This window comes from Lagopus muta, chromosome 16 (genome assembly GCF_023343835.1).
Source record: "Lagopus muta isolate bLagMut1 chromosome 16, bLagMut1 primary, whole genome shotgun sequence".
NCBI classification, from domain to species: domain Eukaryota; kingdom Metazoa; phylum Chordata; class Aves; order Galliformes; family Phasianidae; genus Lagopus; species Lagopus muta.
The window spans coordinates 7,808,679-7,826,655 of record NC_064448.1 but is presented as its reverse complement, the minus strand read 5'-3'; the positions used below and the strand labels follow the sequence as shown (position 1 = coordinate 7,826,655).

General features: G+C 39.7%; 1 protein-coding gene across 4 annotated transcripts in view; it reads right to left on the bottom strand.

Annotated features, from left to right (window-relative positions):
• PREX1 (phosphatidylinositol-3,4,5-trisphosphate dependent Rac exchange factor 1) overlaps positions 1 to 17,977 on the bottom strand; it is a 154,128-nt gene that overhangs the window by 15,557 nt on the left and 120,594 nt on the right. For 3 of the 4 annotated variants that reach the window (XM_048963214.1, XM_048963211.1, XM_048963213.1), the window contains exons 18-30: positions 14,999 to 15,147; positions 14,027 to 14,112; positions 13,568 to 13,704; positions 12,983 to 13,154; positions 10,805 to 10,992; positions 9,862 to 10,023; positions 9,085 to 9,295; positions 7,795 to 8,056; positions 5,239 to 5,445; positions 3,226 to 3,314; positions 2,788 to 2,870; positions 2,114 to 2,204; positions 189 to 317 (exon numbers count right to left, since the gene is read on the bottom strand). In XM_048963214.1, the coding sequence (XP_048819171.1) occupies positions 189 to 317; positions 2,114 to 2,204; positions 2,788 to 2,870; positions 3,226 to 3,314; positions 5,239 to 5,445; positions 7,795 to 8,056; positions 9,085 to 9,295; positions 9,862 to 10,023; positions 10,805 to 10,992; positions 12,983 to 13,154; positions 13,568 to 13,704; positions 14,027 to 14,112; positions 14,999 to 15,147 (1,966 nt within the window). The remainder of the gene's footprint in view (positions 1 to 188; positions 318 to 2,113; positions 2,205 to 2,787; positions 2,871 to 3,225; positions 3,315 to 5,238; positions 5,446 to 7,794; positions 8,057 to 9,084; positions 9,296 to 9,861; positions 10,024 to 10,804; positions 10,993 to 12,982; positions 13,155 to 13,567; positions 13,705 to 14,026; positions 14,113 to 14,998; positions 15,148 to 17,977) is intronic. The other variant, XM_048963212.1, reaches the window with a different exon arrangement.

Sequence of the window (17,977 nt, the reverse complement as noted above, 5' to 3'; positions counted from 1 at the left end):
ATTTAGCTAGCCTATTCCACCCAACCTGACTACAGTGGGTTAGGACAATTTGACCTGTTTTCCCTAGAGTGCAGCACAGCCTTATTACAAATAGACATAAAAATGAGAAATTGAACTGCTAGACTCGATTAGATCAGAGCTATCCTTTCCCTCTGAAACCGATAGCAATCTTTACCCCATTTACAGACCTTCCACGTATTTTTGTATGATTTCAACGAGGTTTTTGATGCGCAGTGGAAGGTTCCATGGATCTTCTTGAATGCTGGCTTGAATATTATTCCGGCACCTCACTGTGGTTTCTTCCTTCTGTTTAAATTCTAGGAAAAAAATGAGTTTGTTAGGCAGTAAGGAAGTGCAATGTAAGTGGTTTTTGATTCAAAATGTGCATACAGATGCAAGCAGAGATACATACTATCAATAGCAACAGTTGTGAATGAAAGAGGGTCTTAAATAGACAATGCAGAAGAAGGAAAACAAAGAATATTCCTATAATCCTATAATCAGCAGTCTCCTAGCATTGTTTGCAGGATCACAGGCTAGAAGTCGTATATGTGGGTGATGTGCATGGTAAGAGCCTTGTGCGACTCATATCTGACATCATTACCTTCTGTTCTCTCTGACGTTCATATATGATACAGCTGCCTGCTGTGTATCTAAATATCTAAATATATCTAAAGTTTCTGTGGCTGTGCAGAATCAGATCAGCATTTTGGCTGCAGCTGTTGCATCCCACAACACTGATGAGAAGTTGGGAACTATTCTGCTTTCTTTCACCTGATGGCAGCTAATTGTTTAATTACAGAGTGGAGAATCTATTCTTCATGACTTAGCTAAGCTATAAAGCCCACTGCTGGCGATAAAATCTGTAAGCAAACAGAAAAATGGTGCCAAATAACTGCACCAAACAGAAACAGGACAAGCATTCAAATTTACATTTGTCACTGAAAGGTGTCTGCAGGAGCAATTAAAGAGACGTTTGGTCTGGGGATTCCAAATGTAAGCAGTGCTTTTGTGCTCATTAGTGTAATGAATGTGCAATCATCAGTTAACTTCAGTTAACTAAAAGACGCTCTCAGTCTAATTAATCTAGCTGCAATAAATTAGACTCCATTTAAGTGAAATAAAATAAAGGAAGTGAACACAGGGTGTCTGTGATTTCCTCACTTTATTCCAACAGTGCACTGAAAGACTAACAAATAATCAACATAGATGCGAATGTGTTTGTGTTCATGTAACAGAACTTCGCATGGTCTATTTCTGGAATCAGGAAAAAAAAGAAAAAAAACCACAAAGAAACCTCCTCTAGATTTTCCCACTGTGACTTAAAAATAGAACTTGTCAAGGTTGGGAGGCCCAGAACTGCAGCACCTGAAGTATATTATAAGTAGTAGAAAACAGTCCAGATTTCAAGTGGGAAAGGAAATGCAGCAAATGTTCAGAAAATAAAGCTTTGGTATTTCAGTGAGAGAAGAAACCACATCCTGGGCCCCTAAACCGTTAAGACAAAGGTCCTAAACATGCTCCCTGAAGAAAAAGAAAACATGGTATCATTTGTTTGCTCTCTATGGGAATCAGTTTTCAAAATAAGTGACATGTGAGGATGGAGTTTACTCTGGCAATTACCCATCTCTGAAGAAAAGCAGAAGTCATTAAGCAAACTCAGGCAGAACCTTTTGGTGCCTCATATCTACAGTCAGTCCCTCACCAGCTAATCAGAGTGTTCACCCTGAATCTGACATAACTGTACCTTGTACTTTTGAGGTACATATCTGCGTGCTCACGTCAAAGGATGGATCTGGACACTTGTGAAAATGCTGTAAGGATTCAGTAGCATATAAGAGAAAAGTGTTCTGTGTGTTTTAAAAAGAACTTGTGCAGAATTTCAGTGATCAGACATGGGACCTGCCTTTAGAGTCATTGAGTACCCTGAGCTGGAAGGAACCCAATCAATATCAATGAATCAATGAATCAATAATACACAACTTCTAATGTACAACTGTTCAGACTGCACAGTTACATAACGCTGTGTGGCAACATGGCGTGTGTGCATTCATGGTAATCTCTTAAGTCCCAGAAAATCACATTTTTAAATACAGTCAGCCTTCTTCCTTACCTTGCAAACTGTGGTCCATTGGAAAGTGCTTGGTTTCTTCAAAGGCTTTAGTTATTGCTGGTCCTTTTAGAAGTGCATTAATTGCATCAACCTACAATCAAAATAGTTTCCATGTTAGACTTGTGGAAAAAAATCTGAATGGAAATCTTCTGGAAAAATGCAAAAGCCATTACAGCATTAATATTTTTGAATGAGTTTCTCTTTGTTAATAAATATTATTAAGACTTTCTAACCATGAATTACCCTTGAGAGCCTCGCACTGAATGATGTTCTACACAAAGAGCGAGCCGCATGCTGATGTGATAAAACCCACTGCAAAACAATTCTCTGGTGCTGGCCATCTATAAAGACATCTGTAGACTGAACTTGTGAGAGCTCTCCTCAGATTTAGAGGTGTGATTCATCAGGATTGTGCATTTTGTTCATCTTATTTTCTCCTTTTCATCAAAGCTTTTTTCTCTTTAATGCTTCATACAAACCAGCTCAACACTGCTTATATCACACAAGGCAACTTGAATGTTGACAAAACTGTTTGATAAAACTGCCATACAATATGCTTCCAGCTTCCTTCCCTCAGAACATGATTTCATTAAACAATCTGATACTTAGAAATTCCTGTGTTGACACTGATAAAGAGAAAGCAATTCTTTGTAACAATGAAACCCTTTTTGTACCTGGTTAAAAAGATGCTCCAGACAGCCATGAAGTTTGTCTTGTTTATCTAAAGGAATCCTCATGTCACTGGGAAGCTCATCTCCTAAGAAAACAAAGATAAGTTTTTAACTGTCTTATCAGCATAAGCTGTGATGAGGCCAGAAATGATACTAGCACATCCTCAGACTGCAGTGGGTAAAAATTGATCACTGCTTTATCTCAAATTTCAAATGCTCATACTTCTTTCACATAATACAAAGACTTAATAGTTCTTCCATACTCCAAATTTCCTGTGGTTTGTTAGAACAAATCTTGATCTTTTCATATTCTTTTGATTAGTTTGAAGGAACCACATTTGCAATTGAAACATGCATTTGCTTATAATCAGCAAAGAGTTATCACCCCCACTAAAAGGTCTGCTATGAGAAAATATGCATGTTACCTAGGCATGTACTCACCTGATCCCATCTCATCACTGCCCAAGTAAGAGCTATTACTCCGTACACTGGTGTAAGACAACACTGAATCCCGGTTGCTGTTACATTCACTAGAAAGAAAAGCAAAGTAGGTGACTGATGCTCCCAGCCTGAAGCAAAGGAGCTCCTGGCCTATGATAAACTATCATTTACACTAATCCCCAAGTCAAATTCTCATATGCATATGGAAAAGAAAACCTAATTACATGCAACGTTTGTTGCCAGCTCTAAGGATATCACCATAACAGCATAAATGGAAGCTGCTCAAGATGGGAGAGGAAATTTAAGGGATCTGTACCACTGGAATACCAAGCATGGCAGACCCGCAAATGCCTAAGGAAGCAGAAGAGTCACTCCAGTTGCTTTCACACCACTGCTGGCTGATGCATACATGAAAGGTTGCAGCAAGAATCATTTCAGTTCAGTATATACTAACAGTCTGCCCCCTCCAGTTAAATGACACAGTGTTTTTAATGGCACAAACCAAAAATAAAATCCACAAAATTCTCCACGTTGTCTTTTCCTCTACTTTATTTTAGACTAAGGTGAGACAAAAGAGTAAGAGCAATTGAAAGAACCCTAATATGCATTCTTGCCTGTCCTTTCTTAAACCTATTGCCAAAGATACCTTTTTTTTTCTAAGAAAAAGTAGTTTATAGCATCTATATCACAATATAAGCCCTGACGAAATGTGATTTGTGATCCTCATAAAGCACTACTATTGCAAACAAAATATTTTCTTATTTGCAATTTGTTTATTTTTGTAGTTCCTCAGTAGTTTTCAGATTGAAATGATAAAAACACACTTTGTTCTCTATTGGATAACTGCTATCTGTAATATACACATAATTGGCTAATAAAGACAGAACAGAATAATCTTTCTCAATTTTCATTTACTTGTAAAACTTTGGAACAAGTGACAGATCCACAGGCACTGTTCTTAATGTCACTTTGTTACACAGGATCGATTATCTGCATTTATAGAAATCATTTAAACCAAGCTGTTCATAGGATTCCTATCAACAATGAGAGAAATACTTCACATTTCAATAAAGCAGCGCTTGAGCACATGTGCAGACTTAAGTCTAGCACCACAAGTAGATACTGCAGATCTCAATATTCTAAGTGCCAGTTCTGATCCTTTACTGACTGGATATTTGCTGTCTTGTATTCAGCTGGGCCAGACCCTGTGCAGACTACCTGCTTTGGCCTTTTCTGATGGAGAGATTGGACCATGGGGACTCCAGATGTTCGCTGCAATGTAAACTATTCTGATTCTGTCATTTTTGCAGACCTGTAAGAATACCACGTGGTACCACTTGCAGTATTACAGAAAACCAGCACGTAGTAAAGAGTCATGCCTGTAGTAGCATGGAATTAGCTAAAAAGTATCATTTATTCAGGTTATTCTAAATCCTGCAAACTCACTATAAGGTATTTTTACTTCTTTGCATAGGAGAAGTCCTATGGCCTTCCAATTAATGTAGAAATGACCTATTAAGGGTGTAAAATTGCAATGGTCAGACACGATTGCAACTTGTTCCATTTTTTGTGAACTAAACTTTTCAAAAGTTACCTTCCAAGAAAGACAGAGTTGGAGTGTGTGAAATTTCCTTCAGTAGCAAATATTCCAGGAGAAGCAGTAGTCACTTGTGTCCCAAAACAAGATTTCAAGACACCTGAATAAACATTTGCACTTGTGGTTTCAGAGGCCCATTAAGAATTAAAAATAAAAAAAAGCCCATTTCTGTTTCTCTGTGTCTTGGATTTCTGGGAAAATTGTTTGCAGAATTGAATGGAAAAAAACCTTATAATAGCAGCTATTATCAGGCTGAAAACTCTGAAGCTTCTGAAGTTTACAGCTATGTGATATAAAAGGGGAAAGTCAAGCTAGATTTATTTACTTCATTTTGTTATGTTTTTGTTAATATTCTAGAAGTGCTGGTATTTTAACATTAGTTGATATTTTGGCATAAAACGTTTTTTCAGACTAACCTGTAGGAGTCTCTGAAGCTCATTGTGTCATGCCCAGAGTCTTCCTGGTCCTCCTCAGAAACCTTGAAACAGACCTTCTTGATGCCACCATGCTCAGCTTTGTCAGGATCACTCTCTTCTGTTCCCAGAGAAGGTGGAGACGACTCCTCAGTGGATGGTGGCTCACAGGCACCACCTTCTGTAGGTTCTGTTATGGTGGACAGAAGTCTGCAGAGGTAAAATATGTGGCTGTCAGGAACTGGTAGACAGTTTCACAAATGAGATATAATGGCTATGACCAGAATTCAGCTATGTGAAATCAAAGACAACCTTGCCAGTATTTGTACATGGACTATAGCTATGTAAAATCGTGAACTCTAAAAGCGGTTCACTGAAATCTGTTTGTCTCAATTCACAAAAACTCCTGTTTCTGTAGGAACCTTATCTGCACAAGGGACAATTGAATTGTTGTAACAATGCAGCCTGAAAGGGCTCTGTTTTTAATTCAACAAAGTCTGCAGTTTCTCCACCCCAGGCACTGGATTTCTCTCCTGGGGAAGTGCTTGTGCTCACAGGTTCTCTCCCAGCAGCTCTTGTTCTTTCTTAAATGTGTTTGAGCCAAGGCACCACATGCTTTCTGATCAGTTGAAGCTTTTGGTGCATGATGGGCTCTTTTCTTTTGTTAATGAAAGCAGCTGTGGCCTCATGTCACAGCGATCACTCCTGCAGCACCTGCTAGCAAATCCCTTCCAGTTATGTCCAATACACAGACCAACTATTCAAATCCTTAAGTACCATTTCTAGGAGACCTGTGGTGATGAAAAGAAAAAAGGAAAAGGAAAACAAGTTTAGAAGAGAAAGCTGCTGGAAATCACAAGTTTATTTGGTCTGCCTTATGTCAGACAAAACCTCAAGGTGAGGCACCCTGTCTATCACAGAATCACAGAATCACAGAATTGTAGGGGTTGGAAGGGACCTCTAGAGATCATCGAGTCCAACCCCCTGCCAAAGCAGGTTCCCTACAGCAGGTCGCACAGGTCGGCATCCAGGCAGGTCTTGAACATCTCCAGAGAAGGAGACTTCACCACCTCCCTGGGCAGCCTGTTCCAGTGCTCCGTCACCTCACTGTAAAGAAGTTCTTGCGCATGTTTGTGCGGAACTTCCTATGCTGCAGTTTCCAGCCGTTTCCCCTTGTCCTGTCTCCACTCACCACTGAAAAGAGTCCGGCCTCGCCATTCTGCCCCCCACACCTTAGATATTTATAGACCTGGATCAGGTCCCCTCTCAGTCTCCTTTTCTCAAGGCTGAACAGACCCAGTTCACTCAGCCTTTCCTCATAGGGGAGATGCTCCAGGCCCTTCACCATCTTCGTGGCCCTCCGCTGGACTCTTTCCAAGAGATCCCTGTCCTTTTTGTACTGGGGAGCCCAGAACTGGACGCAGTACTCCAGATGAGGTCTTACCAGGGCAGAGTAGAGGGGGAGGATCACCTCCTTTGACCTGCTGGCCACGCTCTTTTTAATGCACCCCAGTAAGCCATTGGCCTTTTTGGCCACAAGGGCACACTGCTGGCTCATGGCCAACCTGTCGTCCACCAGGACACCCAGGTCCCTTTCCGCAGAGCTCCCCTCCAGCAGCTCATCCCCCAACCTGTACTGGTGCATGCAATTATTCCTCCCCAGATGCAAGACTCTACACTTGCTTTTGTTAAACCTCATCCGGTTTCTTTCTGCCCAGCTCTCCAGCCTATCCAGGTCTTGCTGAATGGCAGCACAGCCTTCAGGTGTGTCAGCCAATCCTCCCAACTTTGTATCATCAGCAAACTTGCTGAGGGTGGCCATTATCCCCTCATCAAGGTCATTGATGAAGATGTTGAACAAGACCGGACCCAGCACAGACCCCTGAGGAACACCGCTGCTTACAGGCCTCCAACCGGACTCTGCACCACCAACAACGACCCTCTGTGCTCTGCCAGTCAGCCAGTTCTCAACCCACCTCACTGTCCACTCATCTATCCCACACTTCCTCAGCTTTGTTATAAGGATGTCGTGGGGGACAGTATCAAATGCCTTGCTGAAATCAAGGTAGACTACATCCACTGCTCACCCCCTATCCACCCAGCCAGAGACAACATCATAGAAGGCTACCAGGTGGGTCAAGCACGACCTCCCCCTTGTGAACCCGTGCTGACTACTCCTGATAGCCTCCTCTTCTTCCAGTTGTCTGGAGATGACATCCAGTACAAGCTGTTCCATCACCTTTCCAGGGAAAGGTGGTTCTATACAGAGGTCCAAAACCTCTGGCACACAGTGTTCTGTGTTCTCTTGCCTGCTAATATAGTATACATTAAGCAAAATAGTGGTTGTTGAATTCAGGGAGATTTTTAGGTGCAAAGGGCAATAGTGAACATAGGGCTGGATCTGCGTGGGATAGGTTTGACACTTCATAATAGTCAATGAGCTGTAATGCAAATGTAATAAGAGTAAAAGAGTAGGGGCTGATAATGAGGTTTCTGGGGTTAACATCTCCCTTCTAATCAGATTTGCTCTTCACAGTGCATATTGGATTCTTTACTTACTTATTTATCTGAATGACGTATTGCTTCATTTCCTTCACTGCAATGTCAAGTTTGTTAAAAAGATGCAAGTATGAGTCCTGTATCTCTCGATCTTCCTGTTTGAGCAGAAAACTGAGTCCTCTTTCTTCCTGACTTGTTCCTCCATTCTGCTGGCCAAAACTACCATCGAGATCTCCATCTTCTGGGGTCAGACATCTCCAGGATGGTGCAGCCATAGTGGTGATGCAATGTTGAGTATACGAGACTGGATTTACGGTACCTGCTAAACGTTAAAGAGTCCAGTTAGTATGGCTCTCATGAACCTTCACAATCCAAATGCTAGTTTAGGATAGGTAGAATTTAAAACAAAAATAAAAATGTCACATGATTATTTTATATAATTATATTCCATTACAAAATCTTTTGTTATTATTTTTCACTGTCCCTGTCATACCAACTAGGTGTTTTGAATCTAGTACAGTCCAGAGACAGGTTAAATTATGGGAGCAATGACAGCACTCATAAACTATCCATTTTACCCATTTGAGTATCTAAATGCATTTGTTGTTAATGAATTCAACCTCTTGGCAGTTGGTCTGTGTTACTATTCTTCAAGATTTAAAAACATTTACATAACACACACACATGTATAAAGACACACATACATCAAGACATAGGATGATGTAATTACAGAAGATAAAATATGTTTTCTTTTTAAAATGCTGACAATTTTGGTGCTATATTTGAAATACCATGGAATTTGAATATCTTCAACTAAGTGGGGCTTCTTTATTGATTCATTTTGAATAAAAGCAATATATTCTTCAGTGGATTGGTTAGACTATTAGACTACAATTCACTGTATCTTTTCCAAACATTCCTGAACTCTGACTTTGTTAGACAGTGAATCAGATGCACATTATGAGGTACTATGATGAGGAAATGCTGGAAATCAGGTATTCAAGTTGCAGGATAAACGCTGTGAAGCAGCTACTTTTCAAGAAGTACATCCCCTTGAGACAGAGTAGAGACTTCCAGCTCCAAGATAAGGAATTTATTTACTAATCAGAAAAGAAAATATCTGATTGAACAAGTTTTCAGCCTGAAGGTAGCCTCTCTTCACAGCACAGAACCTTTTCTAGCACTGCTATTACAACACAAGCAATTATCATTTTACTATAAAATTTTGAAGAGAAAACAAGGGTAATGTCAAGACTTTGTTTCTTTGGAACTAATTTTGACTCCACTGAGCAGTGTAAAGATGCAACTTTCTATGCAAATAAAAATCAGTATGACTTGAAAGTTGAATACCTTGTTCTGGATCAAGACCAATAATAGAAGGTTTTCGTCCAATGCGAATGCTGAACGACCTCCCTGCTGAGGTAGTGTTTTTGGGGTATGACACCTCCATGAGGTTAATATGGCAGTTGGTGGGGCAGAAATCCATGCTGTTGAGAGAATGTGGTTCCATGATGGCTTGTTTGAAGGCTGGGCTCACCTTTGTCTTTAATCCATCTGCAAACTGGCAGAAATAAAGCAAGGATATGCTATTTCATTTGCAAAAAAAAAAATATATATATATATATATGAGGCAATGTAGATAATCCTCTTCTCTTCCCGCTTCTTATTCAGAATCATATGATTCTGCTGCAGCTGAACAGCACATTCCCCATAAAATGCTCATAAACAGCAAATGAAAGCAATTAGCAGTACTTTCTAGGGCACTCTTTTCAACCAGCTCAGGTAACTGCACAGAAGACCACACTTAGTTTCTTTACACTTTGATATACTGTACATATGCTCATCTTAATTCTACAAATCAAACATTGATCGTCCTGTTGTGGCCACATTTATACAGTGACGTGGTGGAGATGAGCCTGCAATAATATTTTCCAACTCACAGCTCTGACAAGCTGAAAGGAGCAATTTAAGGTTAAGTTCTTTTTCCTCGGAACTTGCATTCGAGTAACACATAGAGCTGTTATCATGCTACTGTAAAGCTGTTTGAATCCATTAATAAAGACAATCAAAACCCAGTTATTGCTAGGCAGAACTGTCTTGAGGCTCCAATAACTAGTAGGGTTGTACCTCTTGGTAGTTTGCAAGCCGCCTGCTAATGCTTTCCAGCTTAGTGTCACAGATCTGCCGGAACTCATACTGGGGCATGGTGGACACAGCACTGCTTAGGGATATAAGCCTTTTGCAATTCCTTACGAAGTGGTTGTCTTCTGCAGCAAAGGCCTCTAAAATCTAAACAAAAAGACAGAATTTTAATTATGTAAGACTTGACAGAATTCCACCAAATTAATGGTAAATCCTGTATAATGTCACGCTTGAGTAAGGTTGTCTTCAGAACAAGTTGCTGTTATAACCACCTGAGAGCCATTAGCCTGTCTACTCCTCAGACAAAAAAACATTTCTCAGAAACTTTCAGAACAACAAATTGCTCAAGATATTCACTGCTCACTGCCAAGGTAATCTGGCTCTGGCACACTTTGACTTTCATTGAGCTTAACAGTAATGTCATTGGGATGTGATAGAAACATTTACTATTATCTCATCATTGTGCATAGATGGATCCAAATACATGGCACTGTTGTTTTCCAGTAGCTATGTTTCTATCTCATTCTTTCAGTGATCCATCCAGTCCATCAGATGGAGAAAAGAAAAAAACCTTGATTTTTTTTTTAAGAGTAAAGGAAATTCTTGCCTGAAGAAATTAATCTTCAGTATCATCAAAAAGTACATTACCTGTCAGAAAATAGAAAGAATTCCAACGCCTCTCAGTTCCAGAGAGACTCTCCTATCTCTCCCTCAACAGCTGAAACCTAGGAAGATTTTGCTCACTTGCCCACAACAAATGAGAGCTAGTTTGAGTCAGTCCATTTTAATGAGGAACACTCCAGGCAGAGTTGAGACAGTTGCATGCTACCTCATCTGAAGTAACAAGACAATTATGGAGAAATGCCCATATTATTCTCTTCCCAGTTCTGTTCAGGAATGAAGCTGGCCATGTATGGTGGTCAGGTACCTTTGCTGTGAGACAGAAGCAACCTTTTGGTTCCACAATTTTCTCTAGGACAAAGGATTTGATTCCTGCACTGCTGACATATTCATATACCACCCCATGCTCCAGGTGAGTGTTATCCACAGTCAGGCTAATGAGAGGTGTTTCTTCACCACTTATCAGTGGAGAGCTGACAGTCTGTTGTATCTGGGCTGGAAACAAAATAAGTCATTAGAGGCGTTCAGCAGCACACATGAATTCAGGCATGCAGAGGAAAGAAAAATCTGATGAGAGGTATTAAATGCAAAGACACAAAGATACAACTTCTGGCTCAAGGAGTCTGGGAAGGTATTGTGAAGAAAACATTTGCTGTTGGCCACTACAAGAGAGTTTTAGACAATCCACATGCTCCAGTTCAGATTCTGATGTTCTTCCAAGTGCGCACATGCACATCTATGCACAGAACACCATTTTAGTTCTGTTCTGCATTCACATACATAGTCCTTCACAGAAGCTTTCAAAGGGAAGTATGCTAATCTTAGAGCCTTGTTGTTTCTAACAACCCTCTGGAAGAATGCCACTTTTCTGTTGAAGTTTTAGGAAACTAGGTGATCTTTGAGGTCCTTTTCAACCAAGGCCATTCTATGATTCTATTAAGTGTTCCAGATGTACTTTCTGTACAACTGTAAGACTGAGATGGTAGGGCAGAGACAGGGTGAGGAGATGACATTTTTAAATAAGGGCAATAACATTGCCATCACAGAAGAAATTTAAATTTTAATCAAATTGAGATTCGCCAGAGGACTGCTCCTCCCTTGCCTTTAGAAGCACCCCTCCTGCTGTTGCAATGCCAAACTGCACTGTTTGGCCTTCAGACTACCAGCCTCAGCAGTCCTTACCTGGGATTCGCAGAGATGTTCTTGGAAAAGTTGCCAGTGGCATTCAGAGAATCCAGGCTCAGACCTTTGGAGCGGATCTGGCTTCAGTATTCTCCCCTACCATCTACTTTTCCAAGCCGGAAGAAATATGTTCCCCCCCACCTCTTGCTGACACAGTGGTAACACGCTCTGAAAACTCACTCCAGATCAAAATTATGTAAATGAAGTTAAAATGGAGCTACTTGCAGACCTTCCCCTCAAGCTGCTACTGCCCATAAATTCCTAGTTTGCAAGGGCTACCAAATGGTTTTAAACATGCTGAACTATTCCATTTCAAAAACTGGCTTTTGTGAAGACAAGGGATGGGATCTGATTACTTTTATGGCATCCAGCAAACTGAAAAATATCAAAATATCAAAAACAGAGGCAGTACCTCAAGCCTGAATTGTTAGCATCCTGCATCTAGCAGTGTGTAAACACATCTTATTCAGCCAAATAACATAGGTTATCTATATCTGCTTCTAAATTGTGCCTGGACTTGTGCACACAGCTTTGCTTGCATTTTTTTTACAGGTTCTAATAAGAATATATACCTTTTTTTTTTAATAGCCTATAGTAGAAACTACAGAGCTAACACGTAAAATAGAGTCCAGACATCTCACAGGAGGAACCTCCTTGATCATTATTTTAAACTGTTTTTTGTCTCCTACTTAGATTTTCAAAGGACAGTTAATGTCTCCTTCAGGCCTTTTATTGAGTATCTTGCCACAAGAGAGGGCCTTCAGCCACGAGAATGGTTTTCTGGTGGGGAGTATGCTGACATAGCAGAATCACTGTGTGATTCTGGTATATGGCTTGATACAAACGCAGTCAACAAAATAACTCAAATCATTACCTACCCAAGCATACAGGACCCTATGTCATTTACTGTGGGACTTGGGCTATAACAGCTAATAAAAAGCAGACGAACAACATATTTTTTTCTCTACTTACATAACAAATGACATTGCTACGTATTACAGAGATTCTCTAAGGCACTTGCTGGAAACAAACATCTAAGAATTCACTTAGTGATCCTAAAAATCATATTTTCTGTTCAGGAAAGAGCCCATAACTCCAGAGAGTTGCAGGGGTATGATTTCTATGTGTATCTCTTTTTTCATTCTACTAAATAAACTGCAAGATAAGAGCACTTCCTCTGACAGACCTCATTTTATTACAAAGCTTTACTAGCACAAGAGATATTCAGGACTAATCATAACACTTTATATTTCTACTGCAGTTTTCCTTTTCTAAGCCCCTAAATCTTCCCTAAAATCTTTACCTGATTCCTGGTGGATATTTTGAAGTGGATCCAAATCTTCATCTGCTGTCAGTGAAGTGTCGTCTTTGTTGGACCCTGGATGACTGCCATTCAGATATGCACTGGATGCTGCTTGCTGAACTCTGTCCTCCTCAGCATCTTCATGTGTTCTGTACACCCACTGGTACAATCCCTTGCAAGAAATTATGACCCCAGTAAAAAATGTTCAGTGTCCATAGGGCTGGACTACAAAGACTAATCTAGCTGCCAGTTAATTTTTATCTTCTACACTGGCTGAAATATTAACGTTATCCCAGTACTTGAATTGCAGAGACTAGAAAATCAGTATCTGGGTGCACTTCTAGTCTTAGTAAGCAGCTAATAATGTTTAGTAGTGCATGAACTGACACACATACTATTGGTACATGCTTTTTCAACTATACACAGCTGGGATTTACTGTAATCAGCTCCCTTGGTTACACTAGGAATTTGGCATGGGAGCAAGTTGAAAGAGGCTTGTGTAAGTTGCTCTTATGAACGTTTATAGAGTATAAAAACACTGAAGAAAAGGAGGAATTAATGTACTTTGAGGTTTTGTATTCATACCAGCACTTCCTGTTGTTTGGTCCTGTATGCTGTAAAGTGCTCCAGAACATCCATATAATTTCCATGTGATGCATTACTCCCATTCACTTTCAAAATGCATTGTCCTGGATGAAGGCCTACAGCTGCAGCCTCAGAACCTGATAAAAACAACAGCAGGGGAGTTAGGCAGAAAAGCCTATGACTCTGACTATGGAAGAGAAAACTGAAAAGCTTGGAAAGGGTTTCTGGTAAAGAACAGCAAGAAGGAAAAACAGCTGAATGCTGTCTTTTCAAGGCTTTTGCTAAGTCCTTATTTGAAGAGAATTTAGTTGTATGAGACAAATGTGTCTATCCTTCAGAATTTCTGTAGTGCTGGGAGAAAAAGAAACTTGCACCATGCTTGGTGTATATGTACATACTCTTATATAACATATATGTACTCCAGCTTAATTATTTTTATACCACAAACTTCCTACTTACCTCTTCCTACTGCATGAACATATGGTGGTGCTGCTCCCCGTATCTGAAAGCAAAGTGCTTCAGGACAATCTGGGATTTTAATGATCCTGCAGGTAGATCAAGAGGAGGAGAAAACAACATTTTAAGTTAAGCTGTTAGAGCTCTAGGCAATTTTAAAAGCATTTTTCTTTGGCATTCACAACTGAGCTTTGGATAGAGGAAAGCACCCAAATAGTTTACAAATAAATAAAAAATAAAGGGACTTGAAGAAATCACTGACTACATCTACATTCTCTAAGGCAGATGGGAGATTCTCTTTCTTAATTAAAATTTGAGAGTTGCAAGTTTATTAATTTTTAAGCAAGTAATGCAGGACAGAAACTTTCTATGGTACTCATATCCCTATTTATTTCCATTTCCAGGGAAACATCAGTACAGCTGTACTGACTTACAGCAGCTGAGGATCTCTGCAACAAAAATAAACAGACAAGAATCCAGCATCAAGTGATAACTGGTTCAATTTCATAGGAAATTAGGGGGTTACAAAATTTAGCAATGTCAAAGATATTAACAGAATCATGCCTCATAATAAAGTACCATAATGGACTGAAAATGGCATGGGCTGATAGAGTTAGCTATCCAAAAGTAAGGCAAGCTTCAACAGAGTGGAAATTACTTTTGCTTGAACATGTATTAGGGTCTGAGATGTTTTATATCTGTGACAGATGACAGCCCTTATGGGTCAGGGTTTTTTTTGCACAAATAGGCCAAAAGTTAACTGCTATGTCCAGAACATATATCCTAACTCATTTCTAAATGCATGGGATTCATCACCAAAAACAATCTGTGACTTTTGTACTATAATCATTTCTGTCATTTCCCTGTTTTCCTGTTGAACAGTCTCTTATTGGAAAGAGTTTACACAGCTCTCACTACAGACTGTAGAAAGCATATTTAATAATTGAAAAATAACCCCCCCTGCTTAGCACTTACTCTTTTGATTTGATGGCTACCAGAAGCCTAAGTGGCCTTCGTGAGCAGAAGGACTGGCTTAAAATGGTTTCCACTTCTGTAAACGGGCGTAGGAAGACTAAGTCCTCATTGATGGAATAGATTTTCCTTCCTGCCTGCAGGCCAGCCATCTGCAAATGAAACCAACACCACAGAAACTTTGGATCATTGATAGTATCTCTGAAATTTCAGGCTCCACGGTGTGTTTAGAGAGGTTTGACTGCTATTGGCAGTTCCAAGGCTTGCAAAAAACTGTATATATTGTATTGGTTCATCAAATCCTTCATCATTCATCCTTAAAAGTCATCTGCATTTACAAAAAAAACAGATTTCGCCAACAAACCCATTGCAGATATCTATATCTTGCTTTGTACTTTTCTGCCACATTTTTTTGTTTCCTTAATAGGAGACTTGAGGCTAGCTGTGTTACCCAGTGAGATAGAGAAGTGTGATTTCCTACAGCCTACAGGCTGAGCACAGGAGAACAAGTTGTTTTTGGTCCCTAGCCATGCAAAAACAATCTATACCTAGTACCATATGCAAATGCAACCTGTGGCAGTATAATCCTGCCTATGCTTTAAGTGAAGTACTTGCTCTTCATCAGAATAAAAGGACACAATGTTTTCATTTTAATTCCTAACTTTTTCATCTAACTTTAGTCAGAGACAGATTCAATGATAGAATCCAGATCCCCTGTTCTGCCTGCTGGACAACAACCCTAAACATACTCTAAACATAAACCTTTCTGTGATCTATATCAGCAAGATGTGAATAGTAGCACCTGCATTGGGTGTTAGGATATCAAGAAAATATCAAACTTCCTTTTAGTGAAGTAAAAATATATAAATAAGTATGACTCTGTGGCTTCAACTATTAACCCTTTGTGGATTAGTATTATTTCCCTTTACTTCTGAGTCCAGCAGTTGGTCTTGTTTCTAAATGTGACAAGCCCTTTCCCTGTTCTGCCTGGAAGCCATTGGCAAATGTCTTGACTGGGAGAAAGGAAGTTAAACAGTATTCCATAAATCTCTTAAATATGTAACTCTGACCTCTGAAAAAAAACAAATCTGTAAGTGTACGACTGGAAAAACTTTGACAATGCCTACACATGGCTTGGCTCTTCCTAAATATATCAGAGATCAGTTTATCTACACTTTCCTATACTTTTTCTTTTTTTTCCCCTCAAAATTAATGGGGAAAACTACAAAGTGCTCTCCTTGGTTTACTTGCTAAGCTTCCTACAGTTCATAACGTCCTCTTGTGTACCCACACTTAACGTTTTTTCCTTTTTGTGCATAATGCTCTGTAAAGCTGATAGCATGTATAAATAGCAGTAGATAGGCATTTTAGCTTAGAATAGAATTTTGTCAAGTTTATTATTCAGAGGAAATATTCATGCTATTTGCATTTAGAATCATAGAATCATTTAGCTTGGAAAAGACCCTAGGATCATCAAATCCAACTACTTACACTGATGAGTTTATTATAAAGTAATAATTGTACTATACATTTCTAAAGTCATTATGGCTTAGGTCTGATTTTCTCAGAGCAGCTCACACACTTAGTGTACGTGCAGCTAACTAAAATCTTTGCATATCTGCAATCATTCTAGCAGTGGATGACCTCTTTATATTACCAACTTACTGCTTGTGCATATGGGAAACCTACCTGCACACATAATCATAGTAGATCTGTAAATTTACACAGCTCCATATGAATCCCTACAAACTAGTAACTTCAATCTAAACATCTGTTACTCTATCAGGATTTAACTAAGCAGGATAATAACAAAATGACAACCTGTCTAAGAGTAAAGACCTGCGATGTCACAGCACTTGCACTTTATGGATAATGGATGCTCCTCATGACAACTCAATGCAGCTGCCTGGATCCAGGCCACTGTATTTTCCCACACACCAGCATTATTCCTAGCTTCCAGCTTGTTCTTTGCAATTCATCTGCATGGCCACTGGCCAAGTGGCTGCACTTCGAACACATGCTGTTCAAACAGCAGACATCTGCTCCTCACTTGATTGTTCACAGTAAGACAGCAACAACACCTCCCAAAAGGATAATCTTTATTACTGTTGTTTCCTTCTGATAGAATATAATTCATAAACCAGCTCCAAGATTAAAAGCTAGGGAAGAAGTCCAGCTGTAACTAAGCTACAAGTGAGCTAGGTTAGGAAAGAAGGTAAGGTGCAAACTGAGGAGATGCTGACTGGTTATGGAATGTATTTCTGAAGGCACGTGATTTTGGGATTGGCATGAGATGGGCCATATCTAAAACCAAAAAGCCACCTGTGGCACGTGCATGAAGTTCAGTGCTGTGTGCCACCAGAGCCTGTGCATGACAATTTTGACCCTGGTGTACTAGGATATCAAAATGCCAAACTGAAAAGCAATGCATTGATCTCTAATAAGTCCGTGCAAGCTATAGGTTTGTTCAGTTGGTGAATCTGGAATTGTACTCTGGTCTAAAGTCTGACAGTCCTAATGAACATAATGCGCTGTGGTGGGCACTGTGAAGCAAAGCTGTATGTCTTAATTTTTGTCCCTGAAAAGTATGACAGCAGGCATATGGTCTGTAAATGGCCTACAGCTGCTGAACCACACGGAATTACATGCTGGATATCCTTCTGGTATTACAAAGCCATTAAAAAGCCCAAGATCATAATTAAATACATTACTATTAGACTTCAGGTCTTTCCAGAATGAGCCTCCAATTCAGAGACATGCAGATTTAGTTCTTTTATTGAGCAATATTTTATGTTGAGGTTGAAAAGATGGGCTTATGGTCACAAATAATTTGTCTTGGAAGATAAAGATTCCTTAGAAAATTGTGTGCTTCTGTTGTTTTAAAACACAAGCAGATTTGAAGGATATTCCACAGGCAGATTGCCAAAGCAAGGACAGCGGGATTATCTATCAGGCAATGGTTTACAGTGGAAGTTTAAATTA